This window comes from Olea europaea, chromosome 15 (genome assembly GCF_002742605.1).
Source record: "Olea europaea var. sylvestris chromosome 15, O_europaea_v1, whole genome shotgun sequence".
NCBI classification, from domain to species: Eukaryota; Viridiplantae; Streptophyta; class Magnoliopsida; order Lamiales; family Oleaceae; genus Olea; species Olea europaea.
The window spans coordinates 41,356-51,267 of NC_036251.1; the positions used below are offsets into that span (position 1 = coordinate 41,356).

Sequence of the window (9,912 nt, forward strand, 5' to 3'; positions counted from 1 at the left end):
CGATGCTACTTAAGCACAAGTTGGAGAAGAAAGTATGCAATTTAACATATTAAAAGACAAAAGTTAAGGGATCCAATGCGCTAGAATACTATTATTCATCATAGATAGGCTACGTGTTCATAGGGTCAACTATCACATTGTCCATAAATAGTATGATACATTATGTGGTGATCATCTCTAATAAAGATAAATAATTAGGGAGAGCCTCTACCGCTAAAACAGTTCATATGCTTAGTAAGAAATAAAAATCAAATCGAGTTCATGGATTTCCCTATGTCAATGTAAAGGATTTTTATCTTCAAAACCCAATCTTTCTATTACATCACTTGAGCGTACTTGCTCATGTCCTCTTTCCAACAATTTGACCTTATCTTGGAAGCCTTTGGCTTTACGAGAGAACGGTAGGCTCGAAGGGGTGATTCCTAGGGGTTACAACTTTTATTTCACACATTTCATAATTTTTATTAAATCCTACTAAAAATTTGAATTTTATCCGCACCAAATAGGGAGTTTCATCAACTTTTAAACTAATCGAACTTCAGTTTTAATAATACATTTCATTGGCTTCACAATTTTATTAATTTTTTAACTGCACATTTCATAAAATTTTGTCAAAATATGTTAAAATTTTTATCAAAAATTTTGTCACAAAGTCCCTAAAATTTAAATATAAACAGGATGACCAAAGTGTAATATAAATATGAAGTGGATGATCAAATTGAAATAAATTAAAAGAGAGTGACTAACATAAAATAAACCTAAGTTCAATTTGTCAACATCTTTCTCTTCCTGTTCCGAAAAGCTAACCCTAATTTACGTACTCTTTCAACGAAAGTCGCCACTTCTGTACGCGTCTGCAAGTGCTCTTCCAGGTACGCCCCGCAACGGCAACCTCTCATTTTCTCTATCTATAACTACATATGTGCAGCTGTGTACTATTTTCTTGTACCCCCTTCGTCTAATATGTTTGTTAGGACTTAGGATTTGACTTTGGGTTTCCGTTATCGGATTGAACTTGAGTTGACTGTTTGAATCAGCGAAGATCTGATAATTTTGGTGAGTATTTTTTAAGATTATTTTTAAGTTCTGTGTTTTTTCTATTTTTTTCTGATTAATTTATTTTATTTTATTTTATTTTATTTTTTTTTGGTAGTGAAGATATGAACTTTGGATAACAAATAAGGATTTTTTTTTAATTTTTTTTTTTTGATTTCAGGGTGGATTTTGTTGTTAGTTATTATTATATTTTGTTCTTTCTAATTTTTCACATGTTGTACAGCCATGTTCTTTGAATTGGATTTGATTGAAATTTTTCATTTCTTCTTTTGGTTTTAGATTTTTCTGTTTTCTTGTTGGATTCAATAGATACTGGGGTAATATTTGAGCTATTATCAAAATTGGAGTTTAGTTTCATCTGTTAACTTTATTGATTTAGGGTTCGTGGGCTTGGATGGGTCACAAATTTATAGAAGGAACGATTTGGACGAATGGAAAAGGATTCTCCTCAGATTTTGCACTTCTTGAATGGAAAAGATAAGGGAAATTCAAACCTTTTGGACTGTGAAATTTGTGAAATTCAAAGCTTGGAAAAATACAAAATTTTGGGTTGCAGTATCTCATTATCTTGTATAAAATTAAAATTATTAGTAATTTCTGATTTTTAAAATAACTTAACCCCATCCGTCTATTATTTACCTGTGTGACAAATTGACAATGATTAAGGAGAGAGGTAGATCTTACACTAACTTGTTAATATATAACTGGAATATCCTGATGCCATTAGTTGTAGAGGTAAAATGTTTGGTGTCTTTGAACTAAAATTTTTGTTTTATTAGACTTGGTCAGAACATTTATTTGTCAAGCTTCCAAGCACTTACCTTGAGATACGATTTTCGAGTAGTTTAAAATGCTTGGTCGAAAGTTCCCTTGCCCCTACCTGCCTACCTCCTTTGGATAACTATATTTTGCTGTATGATGCACACTTTTGTTTCTTAATGTGGTAGTCTTTCATATATTGTTTCAGATTTTGCATTCAATGAGTCGTCCACAGGATCCCCACAGGCCATTTATCCCATTTGGAAATCCCTTCAGAATGCTATTACCTAAGGGCTCTTACCTGGGTCCAAAGCTTCTCGCTCTGTTGAATAGTTTTGAGGAGACATTGGCAGAGAGGCTTAAAAGGCTCAAGCCGAGAGACAGGGAAGATGTCCTAAGCTTATCGTGGATGAGATTGGCCCTCGAGTCCCTTTGTGGAATTCATACCGATATAAAGACGCTTATCACAGCTCTTGAACTTCCTGTCTGTGATTGGGATGACAAGTGGATTGATGTTTACTTAGATAATAGTTTGGACTTGCTGGATATTTGCATTGCTTTCACCTCTGAGATCTCTCGGCTCAACCAAGGCCGCCTTTTTCTTCAATGTGCCTTGCATAACTTGAGCGGCGACTCAAATAAGTCTGTGCGGGCGCTCTCATCACTGGATGGATGGAGGCAGCATATTAGCTCGAGGAATCCAAGACTTGAGAATTGTTTTTCCATCATGGATGGTCTTTCCCAAACGCTAGACCTACCGAAGATCAAGAGCTCTGCGAAGGGAAAGGTTTTGATGCGAGCTATGTATGCAGTCAAAGTGGTAACAGTTTACGTATGCAGTATATTCACTGCAGCATTCTCGGGTTCAGCAAAGAAGTTGATGGACCTACAGGTACCAGACACATGCTTGTGGGCAGATGCTTTTGCTTGTCTGCAGACTTTTGTAAATACTGAAATAAGATGCATATACTCAAGTGGAAGGGCCACTGTGCTGAAAGAGCTAGAAGCTGTTGATGCAAGTGTAAAAAAATTATACCCCATTGTACAAAATGAGGTCAACCTAATTGAAGCTCAGATGTTGCAGAACCTGATATCAGATTTAGTAAAGACAGAAGGGAAACTTTCACAAGGACTAGATCTACTTTCAAATGTAGTTGATAATTTCTTCAAAATTGTTCTAACAGGACGGGATGCTTTGCTTGGTAACCTTAGAATTGGTGGTAATGTGTCTGACTCGGTAATAACTAACAAAGCAGAAGGCCAGGCTCTGAGGTGAACAGTAATTGGCTCTCTCTCTTGTATACTCAAGTGTGCAGCTATGGACTTCCACATTTTTCAGGTTCTAGATATACTAAATGTTAAAGATATTTGGCTCTAGGTATCATGAATCTTGCGAGTTGTGGTTCGTGCGAGTTGTGGTTCGTCAAAATTTGTATCGCTCTACGTATGAATTCTATTTAATGCTAATGGTATGGGTAATTACCACAAAACGTTCTTACCTTTCAATATTATTGTGCAAAACATTCATATCTTTCATTTTTTGAAACTTTTACTCTTACCTTCACATTTTATTGCGAAAATCATTATTTAAATCAATTTTTTCGTGTAAAATGACAAATATACCTCTTATTTAAATAAAACCATAAAAAAGAAAAGAAAAGTTAAAAAATAAGCTGTAATCATACTCCCAAACTTTTTTAAAAAGTGCAAAATGAGTCCAAATAAATTATTAAAAGTGTAATTAGCGCAAAATGTCCCTCACTTTCATTAGTATTATGCAAAACGTTCATACCTTTCATTTTTATGATATTTTCACCCTTATTTTTTTTTTATTTTATTGCAAAAATAGCTATTTTATCAATTTTCTCAATTAAAAATTGTAAAATGATAAATATACACTCTTCTTTAAATGAACCCAAAAAAAATAATAATAATAATAAATAACAAATTACAACTATACTTCCAAAATTTTCAGAAAAATATTAACTTGTGAGTATAGTTGTTATTTGTTCTTTATTTTTCTTTTTTTAAATTTTTGCTTATTTAAAGAGGAGTATATATATTTGTCATTTTACAGCTTTTAATTGAGAAAATATATGGAAATAACGATTTTCGCACTAAAATATGAAATAAGGGTAAGAAAAAAATGAAAGGTATAATGAAACGTAGTGATGTTTTGTGCTAATTACCTTTATAATTATTTATTTGAACTCATTTGCATTTTTTAAAAAAGTTTGGGAGTATGATTTCAATTTATTCTTTAACTTTTCTTTTCTTTTTTATTTGGTTTTATTTAAAGAGGGGGTATATTTGTCATTTTACATGAAAAATTTGATTAAAATGATTATTTTCGCAATAAAAGGTAAATGTAAATGTTAAAGTGCCAAAAAAATAAAAGGTATGAACGTTTTACACAATAGCATTAAAAGTTTATGACGTTTTGTGTTAATTATCCCTAATGACATATATAGTTTGTACCAGTAGAGCTAATGAGTTTTTTCTCGCCCTCACTCAATCTCTTTTAACTCATGATTGCATTTGCCTTTTCATCTTCGTATTGTCTGTGCTCGAATCCTTCATATTTCCACTGTTTTGGGTTCTATCGCCATTTTTACAAGTATATGTATTTCCACAAGGAATCTGCGGCATGTTGTATAGAGTATGAACCTGTGATGTATTTATGAAACGACATTTGCATTCATATGATGTGAATGACCACCTACTAGGGATTAAATTCATATGGCTTAATTGCATCTGGAACAAGCTGGCAACTCCGACCTGATAGAATAGTTCACAAGGCAAGTAATGTAATGAGTTAAGAAAGGGACCATTCAGGGTGCACTAGACTTGGCTTCAATTGGTTGAAAATGATGGTTCGATTCATAAACTTTGTGGGGTGCTTAGTAGGAAGGGGTTAGATTCTCTTTTCTCAATGTAAATCTAGAGGTAAAAATTTAAGACCATTTTTAGTACAATATTGTTAAATGCCTCATATTTACTAACAGTGTTTGAGTATGATCTCACACGGAGAATAGTACACTACCTTTTAAAGCGTTATAAACCCTGGAAAAATGTGATGTCTTTTCATTGGAAAATGGAGAGCGCTTGATTAACTATTTTACATTACAATCTATATACATGATTGGTCACCATTTTCTAAATTTATATGAATCCATTAACTCCCATTTCTTAATTACACACCCTTCAAAAAATAATAATAATAATAAAAAAGAAGAAGAAGCACTTTTCACGAAATTTATTTAAAGTTGGAATGTTTCAATGTTGGCTTAAGCTTTAAATTTCCAATTCACTATTTACAAGATATATTTTAAAATTACACCCAGGACTGTTTTTAAATTTTGCATTTCATAAATCATATGTAAGTTTCACAATTCAGGTTATAATTAATATTTTAAGTTTCATATTGAATGTTGCGGAGATGGTGGTGAACTGGTGGCAAATATGGTGGTTGACGAGTGGCGGCGGTAGTGGATCTAGTTTGGAGAGTAGGAAGATGCTTAGGAAGTGCAGTTTTTGAATCGTGGAGACGAAAGTAAGTTTGAAATTAATTGTTGCATTAAAGTTTGCAAATGATGGTTATTGGAGGTGGTGTGGGATGGGGATGAAGCGTATATATGGCTAATAAATTGGTTAATTTATGATCAATAAATAATATGTTATCGATAAAATGAATAATTTGTGACCAATAAACAATGTGTGACCTAATAAAATGTGACATTGTGGCTAAATTTGTAATAGTGACGCGCAATTTGTTAAGTCGTGACCAATTAATTTGATAATTTGCAACAGATAAATAAGTTGCCACCATTAATTTGATAACCTGTGATCGAAAAATAAGTTGTAACCTGTAAAATTTGTGATTTGTGATCAATAAATAAGTTGTGATATTTGAAATTTATGATTTATGACTGATAAATAATTTGTGATATCTGAATAATTTGTTTTTATTTATCTAGTTTTTATCCTATAGTCTATATATAGTTTGTACCAGTAGAGCTAATGAGTTTTTTCTCGCCCTCACTCAATCTCTTTTAACTCATGATTGCATTTGCCTTTTCATCTTCGTATTGTCTGTGCTCGAATCCTTCATATTTCCACTGTTTTGGGTTCTATCGCCATTTTTACAAGTATATGTATTTCCACAAGGAATCTGCGGCATGTTGTATAGAGTATGAACCTGTGATGTATTTATGAAACGACATTTGCATTCATATGATGTGAATGACCACCTACTAGGGATTAAATTCATATGGCTTAATTGCATCTGGAACAAGCTGGCAACTCCGACCTGATAGAATAGTTCACAAGGCAAGTAATGTAATGAGTTAAGAAAGGGACCATTCAGGGTGCACTTCATGGTACGGGTACAACAATGTGCAATGAATTGGATTAAGTACAACCAGGGACGGGCACGCCAGTGCTACAGTTCGTCCGTCCGCCCCAAATTCCCTTTGAAAAAAAGAAGAAAATTTAGTAAAAAATATATATTTTTTTCCGTATTAGCCCGTGTTCATGCGGGAAGCTGGATCCGCCAGTGAGTACAACTCGTGAAAAATGTCTTAAATACACCTCTTCTATCTAATTCACTCATTGAATTCAATGAGCTATACTATTTCTATTAAATTTAGAATCGTTTACCTGAATTCTATTTCTTTTCTCCATTCTGTTTATTATGACATACAATGTGATTTAAAGTAATTAGACTCATTATACTCTTTTAAATGGTTAAATATACGTGAAAATATGTATCAATTACCTATGTCTTTAATCATTACACCGAGCTATTGTATGCATAATATAAATATATATGACATACACACACAAACATAAAGTTGAATGTAGGAATCATAAACTAGAAATTAAAAAATAATAATAATAATAACTAAACTTTATTTCTAATAAATTTAGATTCGATTACATGAATTCGATTCATTGTAAAAAAACGAATGATCTAGCTAATTACGTAATTAGACATTATACTGATATTCCGTTCCTTGTTTAATCAATTAAGCCTGCATGTATCAACCACTTAAGTCATCATATCATCAATTTATCCTCCATTCTAGCCATTGTAGCCTTGTAGGTATACTACCGTTTGGTAGTGGCAAATATGGTGGTTGACGAGTGACGGCGGTAGTGGATCTAGTTTGGAGAGTAGGAAGATGCTTAGGAAGTGCAGTTTTTGAATCGTGGAGACGAAAGTAAGTTTGAAATATTTTTTTTTAAGAATAAATGGTTAAAAAAAAAGAATAAATTTTGAAATTATGTGTAATATTATTTTATTAAAGAATACATATTTGATAAGAAGGGAGAAAGAAATGAATTATAATTTAAGGGATAATTGACACAAAACGTCCCTACCTTTCATGTTGATTGTGGAAAACGTTCATACCTTTTATTTTTTGACATTTTTCCCTTATTTCAACGTTTGGTTTAGCAAAACATCATTTTCCCTATTTTTAAACATAAAATGACCATTATACCCTCTTATTTAAAACCAAAAAAGAAAAGAAAAATAAAGTAGAAATTGCAATCATACTCTCAAACGTTTTGAAAAAATATAAATCAGTCCAATAAATTATAAAAATTAAAAAAAGCATCCCTTTCTTCTCTCCTCACATTTGGCTACATTTGGCGCTCAACAAGCAAATTCCCTCAAACAATGTGCTAATGGAAACCCTCTCAAAACCCCACCTTCACCCCTTCCCTCCAAACCCACATCATTTCATGACCCCGCCACTCGTCTCCAAATTTCCGCCGCCACTGCTCCACCTCACATCCACAACCTTCCGACGTTTCGTCGCCGCTTATATCCACCCCCCAAAAACTACACTTCTCGAACCCTCAACGTCAAATTCGAAACCCAAAGTTCCCATCGGGGCTAGTAAAATTATAGATGCCGAACAGCTTAAATTAAACTAGCTTAACTCCCTCTTGCCCTTTTTGGATGAGAATGAAAATAAATGCTTGGAAAGCTCTGATTTTAGCAATGTCGGATTCAAACTATCCAGTTGGGTCATGGGTATTGACCCGGATATATCTGGAGCCTTGGCCCTGCTAAAACCTAATGATTCTCCGAGGAAATGGTGGGCAATGGCTGCCCCATCCGGTGTGTTTTCCATAATAGCTTTTGACCAAGTTATTTGTTAAAAAAAAAAAGGGAAAATGTAAACAAAATGTGTAGGGTCGAAAATACCCTCATTGAGGAAAGAAGAGAAGAGAAAATAGAGAGAGAAAAAAAAGAAAAAATCTGCTACGGACCGGTCGACGTCGCCTACGGACTGCCCGAACCTCACCAACTTCGACCAAGACCAAAGCCACCTCGATTCGCCGGAGACCGTCATTTTCTGAAAGGTTAGACATGTTTTCTATAAATAACTACTTTGAATTTGTGAAATTTTGAATGTTTAGGATATGAATATGGGTTAAATTCATGTTTTTATGGTTAAAATGTAAGAAAATATCGAATTTGAGGTTAAAATATTGAAAAAAAGTGAAAAAAGGGACGGAGCTCGTCGAAAATGGAGTTTCCGGCGAGCTCCGTCGGTCTGGTTCGCTACGGACCAAACCGGATGGTCCGGTCCGGACCACACCAGACCCGGATTTTGGTCCGGGTCCGGCTATCCGGCCCAAATCCGGTCCGGATCGGATTTGGGTCAAAAATAAATTTTTTTTTTCAGAATTATTGTTTTATTTTTGTGTTAAGAAATAAAATGAAATATAAAGTAAATAATATATTAAGAGAATTAACGAAATATTTAAAGATAAATTAAATTTAGTTTTAATTTTTTTTTCTTTTTTACTTAAATATACGTTTCAAATAAATAATCGAAATAGAGTAATTAAGTATAAAATAAATAATATACATAATTAACGAAATATTTAAAGAATAAATTAAAAAAAACAATATTTTTTTCTTAACGAATTAAGATAATGAATTAAAGAAATAGTAAAAGGAAATCGAATAAATATTATTCAAATAAATAATCGAAATAGAGTAATTAAATATGAAATAATTAAAACACGTGATTAACGAAACATTTAAAGAATAAATTAAATTGAATAATATTTTTTTTACCTAACCAATTAAGATAATTAATTAAAGAAATAGTAAAACGAAAAATCGAATAAATATAATTATTTTTATTCAAATAAATAATCGAAATAAATAATATACATAATAACAAAATATTTAAAGAATAAATTAAAAAATAATTTTTTTTTTACTTAACGAACTAAGATAATGAATTAAAGAAATAGTAAAAGGAAAAATCGAATAAATATTATTCAAATAAATAATCGAAATAGAGTAATTAAAAATGAAATAAATAATATACATAATTAACGAAATATTTAAAGAATAAATTAAATTGAATAATATTTTTTGTACTTCACCAATTAAGATAATTAATTAAACAAATAGTAAAATGAAAAATCGAATAAATATTATTATTTTTATTCAAATAAATAATCGAAATAGAGTAATTAAATATGAAATAAATAATTTACATAATTAACGAAATATTTATAGAATAAATTAAAAAATAATATTTTTTTACTTAAGGAATTAAGATAACTAATTAAAAAAATAGTAAAACGAAAAATCGAATAAATATTATTCAAATAAATAATCGAAATAGAGTAATTAAATATGAAATAAATAAAACACATGATTAACGAAATATTTAAAGAATAAATTAAATTGAATAATATTTTTTTTACCTAACCAATTAAGATAATTAATTAAAAAAATAGTGAAACGAAAAATTGAATAAATATTATTATTTTTATTCAAATAAATAATCGAAATAAATAATATACATAATTAACGAAATATTTAAAGAATAAATTAAAAAAATAATATTTTTTTTACTTAACAAACTAAGATAATGAATTAAAGAGATAGTAAAAGGAAAAATCGACTAAATATTATTCAAATAAATAATCGAAATAGAGTAATTAAATATGAAATGGATAAAACACATGATTAACGAAATATTTAAAGAATAAATTAAATTGAATAATATTTTTTTACCTAACCAATTAAGATAATTAATTAAAGAAATAGTGAAACGA

The 9,912-nt window shown here is 30.9% G+C and overlaps 1 protein-coding gene across 4 annotated transcripts; it reads left to right on the forward strand.

The window, feature by feature from the left end:
- The first annotated feature begins 738 nt into the window (after positions 1-738).
- On the forward strand, positions 739-3,323 carry LOC111409730 (protein BPS1, chloroplastic-like). Of its 4 annotated transcripts, none has more exons than XM_023039728.1 (3): positions 739-872; positions 982-1,056; positions 1,436-3,323. In XM_023039728.1, the coding sequence occupies exon 3, from the start codon at positions 2,036-2,038 to the stop codon at positions 3,089-3,091; it is 1,056 nt and encodes a 351-aa protein (XP_022895496.1). In that variant the 5' UTR covers positions 739-872; positions 982-1,056; positions 1,436-2,035; the 3' UTR covers positions 3,092-3,323. The 4 variants fall into 4 exon arrangements, with proteins under 4 accessions (XP_022895496.1, XP_022895498.1, XP_022895499.1 ...); XM_023039730.1 differs by having other exon boundaries at positions 2,024-3,323; XM_023039731.1 differs by lacking the exon at positions 982-1,056 and having other exon boundaries at positions 2,024-3,323.
- Positions 3,324-9,912: the final 6,589 nt, after the last annotated feature.

What these genes read in the sequence shown, in the direction of transcription:
- LOC111409730 (XM_023039728.1), top strand. Translation starts at nt 2,036, where the DNA reads ATGAGTCGTCCACAGGATCCCCACAGGCCATTTATCCCATTTGGAAAT.